Here is an 18,500-nt window from a genome sequence, read left to right on the forward strand (position 1 = left end):
TGTACCAAAACACCTGAGGCATACATTTTAGACTACAAAAACATTGTTAGGTTATCTCTATCTGTAAAGCTCCAATTAGAGATGGGTTTCACATCTTCAAAGAGTTCTCTAGTAGTCTAATTGAATCAGTAGTTTATATAATTTATAAATCTGAATGATGTAAACTCACTATTAATATAGAACGACTTTCCCATCATGCAGTGGCAGTTAAATGGGTGATTCGGGAATCAGATGATTTAAAGCCTTACCAGCAGTAATCCTTGAATTTCTGTATTCTGCAGGGGAATGAAGAGTGCAATAGTTGCCCTTGGTAATACTCATGTAATGCCTGTAACTCCACACATGCTGGTAGAGGTGGAGCTTTTTGGCTTGGGCAAGGCTCTGTGTGAGAATGAGTGTTGTGCCTCCTGCCCAAGCTGATTCATGCAGTGCTGCGTGTGTGTATATGTGCATATATATATATATATAGTTATAGATATATATAAGGTGTGAGATATTATGGACCATGTAGAAGTCACAGATAAGACGAATGTGAAAAGTAGCTGTGTGATTTGTCTGTAAACTCTTTCTGTTAAAGGCAGGCTGCACAAGTAACAGGACTCAAATTCAGCAAATACATTGAGTTTGTCATGCCCCAAACCACATGGAGTGAGTGGCAGAATGGCTGTGCTATTTTGCAGTGCATTTTGTCTGTTTGATCCATATTTTGTTTTTTATCTCAGTTACTGTTTGTAGCCCTCTCTGATCAAGTGGAGATTTGTAGTGTAAATCTGCTTTGCTACTGGTTTTGATATTCGACAAATGATTGTGTGATCCTTGCAGAGATTGTTTTGTACTGGTGTAGAATACATCCCTCCCATGAACAGAAAAAAGTTTGAGTGGTAAAAAATGCAGTGTTTTCAGTAAAAGCCTGTTCTCCAATATCAGATTCCTAAGAAACTTCAGGGAACTAGGTAGTTCGTTTTGACTGTCATCTACTGCCTGAATCCAAAACCTGTTGGAGGAGTTATGACAGTATATAGGATGTCTTCTCCATACAGGTTGCAGAGTTGCTGGGCTATGCACAGAGCACTCTTTATGCACATATCCAGGGGTAATGTGAGTGCATGTGCCTTTTCTACTTGTACAACAGGTTAAACATCTATCCAAAACCAGCACGACTAAATTAGCTATCTTCCTGGTTTTGATCTACTGAATGATAGAATTTATTTTTCATTTGTCTGTTCTTGTTTTTGTGAAGGACTGTGACGGTGATATTCAGTGCTGAAGGGAGTCATGTTTCAGTTTCCTGTATTAAAAGTGCAACCTTGTTTTGGCCTAAACCAGAATAGAAATAGTGTTGGCAGAGTCAGTGACCTGTAACCTAGACCCTGCAGGGTACTGTGGCCGTTTGCGGTGTGGCAGTTCCTTTAGGCAGATCCTTTGACTGATTCTGCTGTCAGGAGTGAAATCCTGATGCAGTTATTCTCAGTAGGCCCTCAAGAGGCAACTCAGTTGCCAAGTATTGTACAAAAAAAAAGTTTTGATATATGTACAGCATTTATATTTATATTTATTTATATTTTATTTGCCTTTAAATGGGGGCTAACTTCATCTACGTTCATATGCTCTGCCCTTTCTTTTAGTTTTTAACTTTTGTTTTTAATGAGAGGAAAACAAGCCAGAATCAGAATACTGAAGATTTACCATATATGAGATGAATAAATTAAGATTTTGGGTATTTTACTTGCTGCAACAAAAATGGTATTTGAACATATTATCTACAAAGCAAAGTACTGAGAGTCGAAGAAATACTTCATTGGTTTACTTGGGAACAGCATATGTATGAAAATTGGAATAGTTAATACAAGGTGATTTTTTTCCCTATACTGTTTTGTTTGTTTGCCTATCCTCCTGGTTTCAGAATTAATAAATTAAAATGTTTTAATAATTGAAAGTAATACATGTATTCATATCTCCTTACTTTTCTGCGTTCATATGTATAGTTCCTGAAAATTATGATCTCATTAGCTCTGTACAGGGAATAATGTATCCTGAAAGGTAAATCTCTAACATAGTTGATGGAAAGAAGACAGGAAAAAATTATCCTTAAAGTCATACACAGACCATCAGAGTGAATGGACTCTTCTTCCTGGTTGTCCTGTCAGGCCTATAGACAGAAAAGCTTTCTTACCTTGTTGGCATTGAGCAGGCATTCTCTTGGATAATATTCTTCTCATTTCCTAATCCCACACATAGAACCTTAATGTGTCTTGATTAAGTTTACCCAAGAACAGGTTATACAAATCCTTTTATTTTCTTTCTCTTTTTTTCCCCTTTTCTTTCTTTTTATTTTCTCCCAACTTCTTTTCTTCCTGCAAAAAACCCAACAAAATTCAACTCTTCTGTAAGGAGATACTGTAGAAGATAAATAATTTGTGTTTTATAAGCAGAATCATATGCCATTCTGAGTAGGGGTAGGAGAGCGCTTGTACAATCTGTGCCTTTTCATCTCTGCCAACAAATTCTGAAAAGCTGTTTATTGGCTTTTTAGGATGTGAACTGAATGTTAGAAAAGCAGTTTAGATCTCTGAAACTCTGTGGTTATTGTCACATAGTGCAAGAAAATGTCAGTGTAGATCTCAAACATGGACTTTGGATTCTTACAGAAAACATAAGAGTGCATTTTTTGTGTGCTTAGTTCTTCTTATGCTACATTTATTGGTTTTTTATATATTTTCACTGTATTTTCTTAAGGAGAGACAACCCTGCAGCTTGTTAACCAACTAGATCAAACAGACCTGTTGCCTATGCTAAAGGAAAGAATCTTGTTTTTACAAGATATGAGCAGGATTTTCACTGAAAAATGGTGAAAATCTAAGTGATGGGGAAAAATTATTAATAGCATCTGTCTCAGGAAAATACAGAAGATACAGATCTCCCTTTTCTTAAAATCAGGTGTGATAATTATTAATGCAGGTTACATGACTTTTTATTTCTTGAGCCAGATGATGGATTTAAAAATTATTTCTTGGACACTGTCAGATTAACCATGTACACTTTTGCTCATGGTAGTCTGCCAGCCTGGATTTGAGGGTAGAACTAAAATTTCCTTTCTTTCCCACACAACTCTAAACACATGTACACTTTGGAAAAGCCACTAATTGACTTCTGATTCAGCTGATGAGCTGGATGTAACCAGTAATTGGATGTTATCATGTTGCAAGTAGCAGTGTCCGTGGCACAGTTTTGAGGCTGCTGCTACTGATGAGCTAAAGAAATACCACCCAGGTCTGTTGCTTCTCACACCCTGCAGCAGCTTGCTGCAGTTCATACAGATGTCCACATGACCAAACACAACCTGAGCCCTGTAACAGGATATTTTTCTCATTTGGAAGAATTTGCATTTGAATAGGTGATTCAGAAATCAGGTAAAAGGGGAAAATCTAGCTGAGGTTTATGATACATGAACCAGCTTTTTCACCACTGCCTGCATATTGTTGTTCTCGTGCTTCTGTGGGACCCTTTTGTTCTGAAGTGTTGTTACAAACTAGCTTACAGTGCTAAAAAATGGTTAAAGAGCTATTGTGCTTGCTCTTGCATTTATTCATGTTATATTTAATTTATTAGGATCTATTTATTAATGTGGCACATCATGATTCACAGTACTTATGGAGGTAATCCTTCCTTGCTTTCCACCCACAAGCTCCTAGCTCTCAAAAATCTCCAGAACCAGCTATCAAATAACCCCCCACCCATCAAGTTGGGAAGGTGAACTTTTCTGCTAATGAAAGGTGTGATGGTTTCCATAAAATGTTCATGCTACAGACCTGTGACAAACATGATATGGTTGCCCAGTTGCTTATGACTGATTTGTCAGTCATTGTTATTGTCCTGGGAATTGTTATTATCATAAAATGCTGCTTGGAAATACCCAAAAAACCATTTTGCATTATTTTGGAAATAATTTTTATTATTGGACAGTAGGTATGGCATGTTAGTTCTTAATGGCTACACAGTATTTATTTCTTTGTTTTGTGGTCTCCTTTAGAAAAATAATGATGAGAGAGTGTGGGAAGATCACCTGGATAATTATGTAGGAAAACTGGATAATCTCTTAGAGGCCACATGTATATCCATGCTGTCCAGCAGGAATTAAAAGTAGACCTGTTCCCTGTAAACACAAGTGATCACTTCTTTTTTTCCTGCCTGAAAAATTCCTCAGTTTCATGCTTTAGATAGTAATATGCTATTTACATGACTTGTAATACATACAAATTGTTCTTTGGATTTCTTATCCTATTTGAAAGTAACAGCAAATATCAAATGGATGTTAGATGTTCTAAGGCATTGCAATAGACATGGTATAAGTAGGGCTAATTAATTCAGCTTTGGGAAACTCTTCCTCACTCAAATTGAGAGTGTAGCCATGCATAGTCTAGCTCACAAAGTTGATTAAAAGGTCCTTCTACAGCTTTAGGGGGTTAAATATCACGGCAAAGTTAGTACAATGAAATGTGGCAAGAAGCTTCATGCAGATGAGCAAATTGGCCAACTGCTAACCTAAGAAAGCTCTTCAATTCATTCACAATCTGAATAAAGCTGTTCAGATGGTTAGACTTACTGTTTTTCTTTTGTAAGAAATTTGGCAGTAATTAGATTTACTCTCTCTTCCCCAAAATCTATATTTATAATTGTTACTGCTGTAGCATCTAACTGCCAAATGTGCATTTGAAGTTTTTGCCACAACCATCTAAGCTTAGAGTCTTATTCACAGCCACCTTTGCTTTGATGTGTGTGGTAAACTTGCTGCTCTTCAGCATTCTCAGCTTTTATCTGTAGGTTTGAAAATATGTTGTTGATACCTGGAATGTGCGTATTTTTTATGCTGAAGGAAAGTTGTTGAAGTGTTGAAGAAAAAGTATACAGAAAAGGAAGAAAATTTGTAAAGATTTCTGAAAGTGAGGCTTTCTTTGAACTTGAAATTCTGATCTCATACTGATCTAATACAATTTTAAAAGTGTTTTAACAAACAGTGAAATGGCTGTAACTCCACAGATGGTGGTGGTGAATTTCTCCATCTAAGCTTGCATAAGCTGGATGCAGCTATGCTTCAAGAGTAGAAGCAATTTACGTAGGAATTTAATGTGCTGGACCTTTGGATACTCTGCTGTTTTTATCCAACACTGATCTGTGCTGCTGTCGAAAGGAGTAGTCTTCTTTTTTTTCTATTGTATCTTCTCAGTCTTTTATTTCTGCTTTTTTCTCTTTTTCTTTATTTTTTTTCTTTGTAGGCCCAGCAGGCCAAGCAATTGGAGTTGACCTAGATTAAGGGACACCTAGGTGAATAAAAAGCTAATAGCATGCTCTGAGTCAGAGGGTAGTGGCTGAGATCCCCACTGTGTGTGGAGTCTCATGGGAATCTCCATGGGGACCTGTCCTTAGCAGTGGCTGGAGCAGGCAGTGGGGAGCACTCTTATCTTGTTTGCCTGTGGCACAAGAATGGGGGTTGACCAGGTGATGGCTTCAGGGAAGAGCTGGTGTGCAGGGGTTCCTAGAAAGCAGGAGAAAGTGCTATGTCAAGAACATGAAGATGTTCAGCAGGGATAAATGCCAAGTTTTGCACCTGGGAAGGAAGGGCTCCTGCAGGAATGTAAGCTGAAAACAGAGGGGCTTGGGGGAGCAGCTCTGCAGGAAAGGCCCCAAGGCTGCTGGCTGACAACTCCCTGACAAGGAAGGGAGTTGGCCAAGACCATCCTGGGCTGTATCACCAGGCACATAGCCAGTAGATCAAGGTAAGAGATTATCCTCCTTGATTATTCAGCACCCATTGCATTACAGCAAATTATATTGCATCCAGTTTTAGGTCCCTGAAAAAGGAAAGTTGCTGATAAATTGGAATTAATTCAGCAAAAACCATCATGATGGGCACTTGCCCTTCTGGGAGACTCAGCTGGAATTGACCGTTCTCAATTTGGAGAAGAGGTGGGCTGCCAGTGCCTGTGGGGGTTAGACCAGAAGGTGGAATTGGACTCTTGGCAGTGACTAAATTGAAACAGGAGTGATTCAGATTAGATACATGTGGAAGCTTTTCTCCATTACTGGTAATGGAGAGGCTATGTGGTCTTTTGTCTTTTGAGATTTTCCATTACGGAGTAGCAGGGACTGACCTCACAACTGAGATTATTTTGAAGTATAGTTTCTGCAAGGGAGCTCCTGAGGTCCTTTGCAGCCTGAATTACTCTGTTTCCATGATTTTTGATTGATTTTCCAGATTCCAACTCTAGCTGGAAAGAATGCTGTCAGCATTTTGGTGGCAGTAGAGGGGGAACTTCCTTCTTTCTTTTAATACTGAAGATTACTCCTCCTCCCTGAAGATAGTCTTCAATGTTTAAACTAATCTCTCTTACTCTGTTGCAGTACACAAGGGGAGCACATGAGAGGTTATTTTGTTTTAGTTAGGGAAGAGTAGTATGTCTGAGGAATTGACCATGTTTTGCTACCTGATGTTTAACTATACAGTGTTTGAGCTGCATTTAAATCTTTTAATGTCTTTCAAGACTTTTTAAAAGTTATTTTAAAAGAATTTTTATATTAAATGGGAGTATTGTATTTCTAGAGTCTTGCCCTCAGCTTTTTTTCATTTTAGTTGCAGAAACAAGCAATTCTTGCTCAAGCTTGACTCATCACATAGCTATAAGCAAAGGTACTGCACATAAAGTTTACATGGCATGGATGGTTTTCTTTTTTTTCTCAGGCTCACTAAAACCACCATTTTCTAACAGCAAATCCCACAAACTAAAAGGAAGTAGAAAAAAAGAGCATTCATCATGTTTAAAAGTGGTGATGCTTATGTAAAATGAGTGAGGGTTAAAGTTTCTTTCTGGTATCCATTGCTTAACTGAGTTAGTTAAGTCTCATTTACATAAGATGGGAAAGTCGCAGTGCTGTCCCTGAAAGTATCACCAGATCACTCTGGTTTTCAGGATCACAGTAATTATTTACCACTGATGATTAGAAAGTCCACATATAATAAATAAACCACAAGTTTTGAAAGCTCACTGTAGATACCTGCTCTTGCTCATCACGATTTTTCTTCTAAATAATGAAATATTTCTTGTAAACCAGGAAAGGTGCTACAAAACTCATTATCCTAAATTTTGCCCAAGGCCTAAAGGGGATTGCATAATTATCAAAACACGATTGTACGTATGAAGTATTCATGTTTAGAGTCATACATAAGAGTTTCAAAATTCTATTTAGCTGAGCAATTTCAAATTGATTTTCTTTTTTGTCTCTCTAATCGTGGAGCAATAAGGTCTATGTATATCATCATCATATTGCTGCACAAAAATATTTGCTCACTCTGAGCTATTGCTTTTCTTCCCTTCCTGAGTGCTGAAATGTGCTTAGCTTGGTGCTACTTTGATTTCCTCTAGATACCTTCTATTTCACTTCTTTTGATAGAAATGATCTCTTCTTGGATGGCAGATTAAATTCACATGTGCTGTAAATCAAGTCAAAGATGTGAAGAGATCTCTAAATGTTCTGCAGGGCTGTTACCACTTTTCTTCTAACAGGTATATTAAGGCCTGATAATTGCAAAAACCTGCTTCAAATGCAGCTCTCTGGAGGTTTCTTCAGATGCAGATTTCTTTGTGTTGCCATCAAGCAAACTTAGCTTTCTCCCTTCTTTACGCTATCCAGTTTGGTACAGGTTTGTATGACTGCTGGGACAAATTATTACTTGTTTTATGAAATCCTACTGTTAACATTGGTTCTATATTTTAGTGCTGAAGCAGGAAATCGTAAAATTTTCCTGATGGTAAATTGTGATGAGTGGATGGAACTGTTCTGTGTCTGGCCATGGTTTGTTCTACTTATTACTGAGCTTGTCAGACCATCCTGTGTAAAACATCTGTTTTATTTCTGAAAATACAACAGAAAAAGTTACATTGTTTCATGTTTAGGTTTGGAGCGTTTTAAGAGATTGTTCTAAGCTGATTTGGTTTCAGCTTCATACTCTTGGGTCAACATTTTCATATCTTATGGAAGATTAGTGAAATGCATTTGTTTAAAGGTGGTGGGTTTTCTTAATTTTTAAATTAAAATTCTTACTTGAGGAAGATATTGAGGTGATCATAGGTGTCTCAAGCCATTTTAAACTCTGGAATATAATCTCTGGCTTCTTGTAACAACTTTAAAATGGCCCATATTGCCCTGTGTTTTGTGCATTATCCATTGTTAGATGTTTTTTGGTATGTTGACCAAACTTGTGTTTGGATGCTCAAATTGCTTAGAAAAAAAGCCCCAAACCCAAGGTACCTAGAATAAATATTAATGCTTGAACTTGATAATCAAAATGTAGCTTATGACTGTCACTTATTGTAATAAATAATTGTAGAAATTAATTGCTGGAAATATTGGTGTGGTGTAACCCCAACTAGCAACAAAACACCACACAGCTGTTGGCTCACTACCCCAGGTGGGAGGCAGGGAGAATTGGAATTAACAAACAAGCAAAACAAGGAATTAATTCACTGCTTCCCATGGGCAGGCAGGTGTTCATCCATCCCCAGGACAGCCGGGGTCTGTTACACACAGCAGTAGCTCAGGAAGGAAAAACATCATCACTCCAAATGTCCCTCTTCTGTCCCCCAGCTTTATATGCTGATCATGATGCCATGTGCTATCCCTTTGGTCACTGGGGTCAGCTGTCCTGGTTGTCCCTCCCAGCTCCTCCTACCTCCCCAGCCTCCTCGTTGATGGGGTGTTATGAGGAGCAGAAAGGGCCTTGGCTCTGGGAAACTCTGCTCAGCAATAACAAAAACATCCCTGTGTTATCAACACAGCTCCCAGCACAAATCTAAAACACATCCCTATACTAGCGACCGTGAAGAAAATTAACTCTATCTCAACCAAAATCAGCACAAACGTAAACCTTTTAACACGGTTTTCTATTTTTTAATTAATTACTTGCCTAATTAAATTACCTTGACATAGATTTTTTTTTTTCTAAGGTTTATTCGTTGTCTATGTTATAGATGCTAAAATAATTCTCAGTTAAGTTATATTCTGACTTGAGCCTGTACATATGTCAAGTGAGGCTGTGGGTTGTCAGGTGAGATGGTTGAAATTCTTGTTTTCATTTTTATTTTCTTGCTCTCTCCACAAAACGTGCCAAAACAGGGAAGGGGATGGGGGTGTCTATAGCAATATAGACTTGGAGTGGAATTGAGTTTGAAGAAATTGGTTATATCAGGGTATGTCGTTATATCACTTTTGTGAGAAGAACTATTAGAAATGGCATGAACTACACACAGGCATGATTAAAAAAAGTAGTAGTGTTGCATATGGAGAGAACTGTGGTTGCTATGAGGAGCAGGCAGGCTTCATTTTGAAATAGTGGTTGTAGGTTGGTTGTAAAAATGGTTATTATTAGTAGAGCGAGTGAGGGCCTTTGTTGTAGGTAGTTACATGAAATACTATCACATACTGAGGTTCTGTTGTTGAGTTTCTGAGAAATACTTTGTAAACTACGCTTGGTTTTGGAGATGATGGATAATTTACCAGGTAGAAAGTTACCAAATCTCAAAAAAGTTTTTAAAGGGTCTGTATTTTTGCATCCATTATTTAGAGAGATTTTTTGTCCTTTTTGGGAAGCTAGAGGAAGTACAGATTCAAGTTCCACATGTCCCAAAAATCCACTAGGAAGGCAGATTTCAGCCATCAAGATCCCAGGATAGCTCTTTCGGAGAGCCTACCATTGTGTGACGTGTTAGCAAACACTGACAGCATTGCACTTCAATTCTATATGTGACTCTTTCTAGTATCTGATTTTATTTCTTCCTGTCTTGCATTAAATAGAAACGACTGTAAATTTTATTTAAATATGCAAATACACTGCATTTGTTGTCAGTATCTAAGTAGGTTAGAATAATGGAAGACACTAGGCTTTTTCAGATTTCTTAGACTGATTTTGCAGTCTTAGACTGCAATTATGTTTAGTACATTTCAGTTCATAGAAAGTGTGCTTTTCTCCAGGACTTCGGTAGAAGTTTTAGTAGTAGTGATATTGGCAAGAGAAAGTCAAACAAAAAAGTGGTCAACAAGCAAGAGAAAACAAAAGAGGAAAGAAGATGAAAAAGGAATGAGTAATGTTGACAGGATTGTTCTTAAACTGTGTGAAAGACATCAATGCGTAGTACAGAGGAGAGGAGCATAATTTTTTAAAGGGTTGAAGTAGAAGTGTATAATTCAAAATACTTAACATTCTGTCAAGTTACATAAACTGTAGTCTTGTTAAACTCATCTTTTCTTTGAAATACTAAAGAAGGTTGCTAAGGGGTGGGGGGGATGTCAAATGGAATGGTTGCAATGATGTTATGCAACAGAGTTAATTTCGACCTACGCTCTGCTTCTCTGCAGAAGAAGTTGAAGAAGAGTCTGAAACTACAATTGAGGTTGATTTGACTGATAAACAGAAACATCAGTTGAAGCACAGAGAGCTTTTCCTTTCTCGCCAGTATGAGTCCCTACCAGCAACGCATATCAGGTAAGAAGTAGTAAATAGAATTTATCTGTGTGTTCTTCTGGGTGGATTGCCTGCCAGTAGCTCATCTGCTGGAGTGCTTCAGCCTTGCAAAAGGGTGTCATTGATCTTAGCTGAATTGGGCCAGGTTGTCCCATGAACTGCTTTGGAAGCACCTTTGGTTTTTCCTTCTTTGCTTTCCTTCTTTACTTGATGTTTGAACCTTAGAAAGGATGACAGCCTCAGAGCTCTAGCTCACCAATTGATAACATCAGTTGATAATTTGAGGGAAAGTCAGTCTGTTACTGCTTTGGGAGAGCTGATTTTTTAAAGTTATTCTGCTTGACCATTTTCTCTGGCCTGGAAAACAGCAGATGGGTTTGGAAAGGAGGCAGTGACTCATTGATCAGATCTGCAGTTTAGGGCTGCACGCATGTAAAATTCAAATGACCCCAACTTTAGTAAATGTGAAGAAGTCATGACTGAGTTTGACTAAATGTTGCAGAAACATTTCAAGTATTGTTTTAAATTGTCTTTAGTGCTAATGTAGGAAGAGGCTTGCTAAAGCTCAAAATGTGTTGACTTTTTTCTGTAAGTGACAAAGATGCTCACGACATCTTCTATTTAGCAGTCAGAAAAACTTTTTTTGTGTTGGGATGAGGGGATGATGAATCTAGAAATGGAAAAGAAATAGCACAATGACAGAGGGGAGTCTAATTTAGTGTGAAAAAAGTATATATTGTCCAACAGGTGAAACACATTGTATGTGCGTATTTTTTTTCCCTCTTATTGGCAAATCACATAATCTCAGAATATTCTGAGTTGGAATGGACCCACAAGCCTCAGTGAGTACAGCTCTTGGCCCTGCACAGCACCATCTCCAAGATCACATCATGTACCTGATAACATTGTCCAAACCCCTCTTGAGCTCTGCCAGGCTGGGTGCTGTGAGCACTTTTCTGGGCAGCTGTTTCAGTTCCCAAACACCCTCTGGGTGAAGAACCTTTTTCTAATATCCAACCTAAACCTTCCCTGACACAACTTCAGGCCATTCCCTTGGGTCCTGTCACTGGTCACCACAGAGATGAGATGTTGCTTCTCTCTCTTGCTGACAACACAAAAACTGGAAGTTGGAAATATTTTTGTATTAATTTCTTGTTCTTTATTCAGCTACTTGTTCTGACTTTGAGCAAGTCATTTAACTGTCAATTTTCTGCTGCTCCAACTATAGCATGGAGATAATAATCCTGTGCAGTTTCTTTTACTTACTTTGACATTTAGATATTGAAATAAGGTATTCTCCTTGCAGAGGGAAGATTACATAGAAGAAGTATTGTAAATGTCTTCTCACCTCACAACTCGGGGAGCAAACACAATAGAGGTTCTCCAGTACATAGTTCACAAAGAAGGCAGAAAAACATGTGAATTCATAGTACATGCCACACAGCACAGCAGGCAAAAGCAGAGTGATGACTTGCATCTACTTTTCAGAACAGATGAATGTTGTAGCACTGTGCTGTCACGTGTTACTAAGACCTTTACCAGACAAATTCTGGAACAAGCTTGATGTTTCAACAATGTTTTAAAACTCAGTTTTAAAAAGAAACAAGAAGGCAATACTATGAAGCATTCCTTAGTTAGCTCTTTAACTTACTGGTGTTCACATTCTGTGATTCTCAGTAGTTTTCTTAATTTTTATTAATTAACTTATCCTCTTAAGAGGATAGAAATATTGAGAAGGTGGCACTCCTAGTTTTTTTCCATCAGTATTCCAGAATACTCAAGGATGCAGATATCACAGCTTCTCTGGGTGTCTGTTTTGGTGTTTGATGACTGTTGTGGTGATGTTTTTTTCCCTTGTCATCTGTTTGGGCTTTTACTTATTGAAAATTCCTCTATTACTTTGTGTCCTATCACTGTGCTTCTCTGAAAGGAGCCTGGTGCCATCTTAGTGATCTGTCTTTTCATTACCTAATTGAACAAAGCAGTAGAAATTCTCCCTCTAGTTGTCATAGCTTAATAGTGAACAAATCTACTTTAATATCATCTGCAGGTATGTTGAAAGTGTATTTGGGTTAATAAAGGCATTAAACTGTTTTTCCCAGGGTCAGCAATTGGGGGGATACCCCAAGTAACCAGCTGCCAGTTCGGCTTTGTATCACTCACCACAGCCTTTTCATTCTAGTGTTTTCTTCCAAGATTGTCTGCTTGTCTACTCTGTTTCCAAACTGGAACACTGCAGGCCTTGCTGCAGTCAGGTTCAATGACATTCTCTGCTGTCACTGGTCTACCAAGCCAGTTGCCTCCATTTAGAAAGCTAGGGGATATTTGTGCAATAAAAACCAGGGTGGCTTCATGATGTGGGCCTTTGCTCTAAGCACCTGCAGTTTTAGCCCTTAGGAAATACTGAATTTACAGAAGTAAATGGTACAGTGGTGTAGAGTGGAGATTGAAGATTAGTTCTCTCAAGAGTGAGGACACAAAAACTCAACCCCTGTGGAAGGAGGAGAAAAAAGTTCAAATAGATTTTTAAGAGAATGGTGGAGGTTTTTGACAGCTACACATCTTGAACTTTTCCTGACATCTTCAGCCAAGAGAAGTGTCTGAGACTAAGTGCCCTTTTTGTTGTGATTGAAGGAGTAAAAGAATTTTACCTAGTATGTTCTTATTTAGTTTTTACTAATAAGTAAAAAGAGGAAATTACACCTTTCCCCTCCACAAAAACCCTATCACTAAGGTTACTTTTGTTGTAGTTCACAATTCCAAATATGGTGATGTCTCATTTTTACACCTGTTGCTGTTACTTTATAGTTGACTTACCTTGCAGTAATTTTAGTGCGATGGATTTCTTTAATCCTGGAGCTTTTTGGTCTGCAACTCTAGGTTTTGAATAATTCTGATGTAATTTGTTTATTCTTGTATTAGTGAAATACAATTTCATCCCTCATTTTGATATTTTTATTTTGTTATGTGTACATTATATGTAACTGTTTTGATATGTATTTTTTTTGTTAGAAATGCTGGGATTTTTTAGACTTCATCTTGTCTCCCCTTTAAATTAGATGTCTCTTTGCCATTTCAGTAGTTTTAGGGAGCAGCATAAGTTTTGGCATAAAAAATCCCAAAGAGACAGATTTAGGAAAGAAATAGAAGTGGGTAATGTAATAATTAGATGTGGCAATGGTGCACTGTGGACAGAGTTCTTGCAGTGGAATGTATTTCAAAAGGTGGAATTGCCTGGCTTGTTCTGGAGTCATGGTGTGTGGCAGGGAACAAGCTCATGAATTAGTCTGGGCATCAAAGACAAGGCTTGTTACCTTCCTGCCTACTTGTCAAGTTACAAGTGAAATTATTGTCCCGCCCCGCCTGGTCTGCTCAGATGTGTGCAGTCAGTAACACCCCTCCAGTGGATTATCTCCTTCCTTCCTAATCCCTGCATGTTGCAGGTGCAGTTTTGCCAGGCTCTGTAATCCCACATGTCCTTGTTGCAGTTTTCCTGCCAGCTGGGCTCCCTGAGCCGCTCTCCATCGTTAATGTCGTGTGAGGTTATAAACCTCTGATGCTTTCGATGCACCCTTTGTGGTGGGTTATTTCTAAATGATTAAAGCAGCTAATAGCTGTTAAAAAGGTTATTTATTGTAAAAGCACAACAGTTTTCAAAGGTACGGTTAAAGACATTAAAGTCCGTGCTAAGTTTTAGCATAAAGTCTTGAATAAAAGCAGGAGCCATCCCCAGGCTCCCGGAGAGGGCCGGTGTTGCTGCCAGAGCTCCTATCTTCTTCTTGGGTGTTGAAGATGCTGGCAGGCGAGGCAAAAACCGTGGTAAAAAGCGATGACAAAAGCACTAACCCTCCCTAATACATAATCTTATATAGGATTTTTTCAACAAGCTAACAAGTAAATTCAAGCCACTACCTCTCTACCTATTAGAATTCTAATTTCCTAACACGTTAGGATAACTACAAACTATGTGTATGATCTGTCTTGTTCGATTTGAAAAATGTAAGTAATGTTCTCACTGAAGTTCTATTTTGTCTAAGTAGTGTCTAAAACTGAGTTTCTGGAGCCCTTACTGAAAACAATAGTATGTTTTTCAACCTTTACTAGAACTTGTTTTTCTACTCTGGTATCTGGACCTTTTACTTACTAAAAGCACTGCAGTTCACACTGAAACTTACTTATGGTCTTATTTACTTAATTATCTTAAAACTCAAACTTATATTTAAACTTATACTCAAACTTACGCTTATTCTTTTACCTAAACTCTCCTCCAATGTGTAGGAGGCTTAACACATTTCAATCCATCTAACAGCTTTAATTCAATTCCTGCACTCTGGCTTCTGCCTGAAAAAATTCAGGCAGGCCCTTGTCTCACTGACTCCAATATCATCACGCAGTGCATGCACCCAGGATTGCTGCAGGAGGTTCCTGTAAGTGGTGCCATCCTAGGCAGGGGCTGAGTTCAACCAGTGCTGTGCACTTGGGGTTTCAGAGATTTGAGCATTACCAAATACACCATTTTGGAGAGGCATGGAAAGTTACGGGGGGAAGAATGGTGGAGCTGTCAGAAAGCTGAAATTATCTGCCAGTGTTGCAAAATTCACCATAAAACTTAGCATGTGGTAAAAGTGGGTTCTTGTACAAAGATCTGTAAATGGTCATCTTGTTGGAGATGCATTGGGTTATCTGACTTGTGATTTGGGCTTTAAATTTATTTTTCCTTCTAAAACTCTCAAGAGTTAATAGGTATTAAACATTTAGATTGTTGTAAAAGATGTATTGGCATCTAAGTTCATTTGTTCATAATTCTCTAAAGTTCAAGATTTCTTGCAAATCGTGTAGAAGAATTTATTTATACATCAAGATTCATCTTACCATTTCAGTATTTTTGCTTGTTTGCTTATTTCTTGTTTGCTTATTTGGTGTTCCAGTCTTGGCGTTGTGGGACTTTTATGGAAGATAATGATGATATTTTAAGTGTTTGGAAAGCACACACAGGCGAGGCATTCTCAGATATCATAATAAAAGCAAGTGTGAATCTTTTGGACTGCTTTATACTGCAATAAAAACCCCCACCCCCTTCAGGGGAAAAAAGAAAATATTCTTTTTCTTGCATTTCATTTTACATGTGTGCGTTTTATCTGTGCATTACGTGGGTGTTTGTCACAATGGGATTTGTTCAAATGACTGTAGTAAATTTACACCTTTAATGGGCAGTGTTTATTCAATCTGCAATTGGATAAGCTGTTTTCATAGAGGATTCTATGTGTTGCTTGGAACAAAGAGCAAATTCAAATTTTCTATGCACCTATGAAAGAAAAACTTTCTGAGCATTAATTCTGAAATATTCTTACACACATCCTCTATATTAAAACCTGACAAATAAAAGGCAAAATTAAGAAAAGAACCCTTGAAACTATCTTAAGATTGTCTTGACTTGCTTTATTACTTCTGTTCCAAAACAGAAAGGACTTTGATGAGCCTTTAAAAATTGTGATTGCATAAGATAATTTTATTAAAAGCTGATTAATATGACTGGGGAGAATGAGTGTTTTTGCAGAATGCTTATGCATATGTGACATTAAAGAGCGTCCAAATAGATAGTGAGAAGAGTTCTTCAATTTTTATTAAGAAATTTGTACACTGCATATTTTTACATGTAAACATATGAAACAATGTACTTAAACTTCTAAATTACCAGTCTGTAAGGATCTTGGTTTCCCTCTTAACATGATTCTGATTATTAATAGAATTCAGAACACAGCGTTAATTTTGTTTTCATTTTGGTATTTTGTTCTTTTTAATTGTTTGGTTGAGGATGGTGTTTTTTTGTTATTTTGGTGGTTGTTTTTTTGGCTGTTAAATGTTACTCTTGCTCTTGGGTAGACTAAAGAAACTTTGATTGGTACCACTTTGTAGACAGAGCAGAAAAAGTAGCTTAAGTATGTGCAGTTTATAAGAACATGTCATACTTGTAGTCGTGTGGTGCTCTTTAAATGTGTTATAAATGACTCAGTCGTTTGAAGTATAGATATTGGTGAGTCCTGATGAGATCATGAAGAAGAAAGAACAGCAAAAAAGAAAGTTATGTGATAAAACTAAAGAGAGAAATACTTTTTTTCTGATTTTGGGATTCCTTCACTTGAAGCACAACAAATGGTCTGAAGCTCAAGACGGATATGGCAGGTCATTTTATGGCGTTACTTTTCAAAACAGGGCACTTTAGAATTTAGTGGTGTTACCTTGGGATTTCTAGTTTTGGCAAATTACTGGCAAACTAGAAGTTTCTGCATACAAGGGTGTATGAGTATATATGCAAATTTTAGCTTTTTAAATGCTTACTAATTACTTTATCAGCCTGGTTATTTTCTGGCATAAATCAGACTGAAAAAGGAGTGAATTTGTTTTCCATGGGCATATGCTTTCCTAATCGTTTGGATTGTTAAGCAAGGTATTCTTCCCTTCTGGATTGAGTTTATTTGGAGCAAAGGGACTTTTGAAGCATGTCTGACTATTTTCTTCTTTTTTTTTTTTCCTTTTCCAATAGAATTCAAGTTATTCTGACTTAAACTAAAATGAAAATTCGGTTCAGGATAGAATCCTGTTTTCATATGTGGTCAATAGCCAGTACTAGTAACAGGGTAAGAAAAAGTGTATTTATCAGTGGAAAACTGTCACTTAAATATCTGAAAATGAGTACATATTTCCCTGTAGTGGTATAATTACAAGATAGGAGCCTTTCATAGGGTGCAAACCTTTTACTTTCAGTTGCATGGAGTAATGTGTGTTGCTTCTGAGCTGGGCAGCTTGTAATGGCCTCAATGAACTTAAAGGTGTTCTCCAACCTAAATGGTTTCATGATTGTATGGAAAATCATTCCTAACCAGCCTCCTGTGGTTTTGTTCAGTTCATGTCCATCACTGCTGCTGTGTTAAAAGGCAACAATTCTTTTACTTTTTAGCATGAATTAATCCCTAGAGAAAAAATATCAATGACTTGAATTTGCAACAATGCAGTTTCCGGTTTACAGGAAGTACATCTACAGTTATGTTTGTTTTGAGATACCAAAATATATAGTTTTACTGTGGCCACACTGAGAAAATATTTACCTTTTAATTACTTTTAAATCTTTGTCAGTTGGGCACAATTGCTTTAAGAGACTGTCTCTAAATCTTACCAATTTGGAGCACATAAAATTAGCACTCCATCTCTAATTAAAATTAAAACTCTGAATTTTTTGACTGAAAGCCACATGCAGTATCAAGATGCTGGGCCATCCATATGATCTAAGCAGATGTTTAGATGCCAGGCATTTACTAGTTCATTTAGGTATGCATAAATCAGTTTTCTGTGCATTCTGTTTTTAATTTTATTTGATCAAGCGTGGGTTAATCAGATAATACCAAGTTTATTGATTTATCTTTTGACCACAGGTACACAATCTTGTACTTGTTAGAAGATTGGTATTATTTTGTCAGAGGCACAGACTCCAGTAGTAGGCACCTATCAAATATTTTGTGTTTGTTGTTTGGGTTTTCTTCTTCATGTTTTGAGATGGCTTTTTAAAGGAACAGAGACAAAGTTGAGCCAATTAATTACGAATCAATAAAATGCAGATTTTTTTTGTCAATTCTAGATATTGAATATTTAATAATCAAATCATAGTTAGGGATCTATTACAGGTTTAAATTACTATGATGATGTTTTAATTTTTTTGTTTTTAGTGTTATGCAATAGCTTGCTTCCCAGTAAATCTCTTTACAGTCTTGACAATTGAAATTTGCTATAAAGACATTGGTATGTGTCTGTCAGCATCATTCTGTGCCCCTTAAATTGTGCTTCAAAGTGAAATGCACATGTACTCTTAGTAATGGCTTGCTGTGACTGGGGAATCAATTTCATAGAATTAGTAGAAACTCTTTGGACTCCACAGTTCCCACTCTGGTTTGGTGATCATCATTGCAATGTAGGCTACTTGAAAGGGACCAAG

General features: G+C 37.4%; 1 protein-coding gene across 5 annotated transcripts in view; it reads left to right on the plus strand.

Moving 5' to 3' along the window:
- MTA3 (metastasis associated 1 family member 3) overlaps positions 1-18,500 on the plus strand; it is a 136,736-nt gene that overhangs the window by 12,959 nt on the left and 105,277 nt on the right. For all 5 annotated transcript variants that reach the window (XM_042779103.1, XM_033054537.2, XM_033054539.2 and 2 more), the window contains exon 4: positions 10,408-10,534. In XM_042779103.1, coding sequence (XP_042635037.1) covers positions 10,408-10,534 — 127 coding nt within the window. The remainder of the gene's footprint in view (positions 1-10,407; positions 10,535-18,500) is intronic.

Source organism: Catharus ustulatus, chromosome 3 (assembly GCF_009819885.2).
Source record: "Catharus ustulatus isolate bCatUst1 chromosome 3, bCatUst1.pri.v2, whole genome shotgun sequence".
Classification (NCBI taxonomy): domain Eukaryota; kingdom Metazoa; phylum Chordata; class Aves; order Passeriformes; family Turdidae; genus Catharus; species Catharus ustulatus.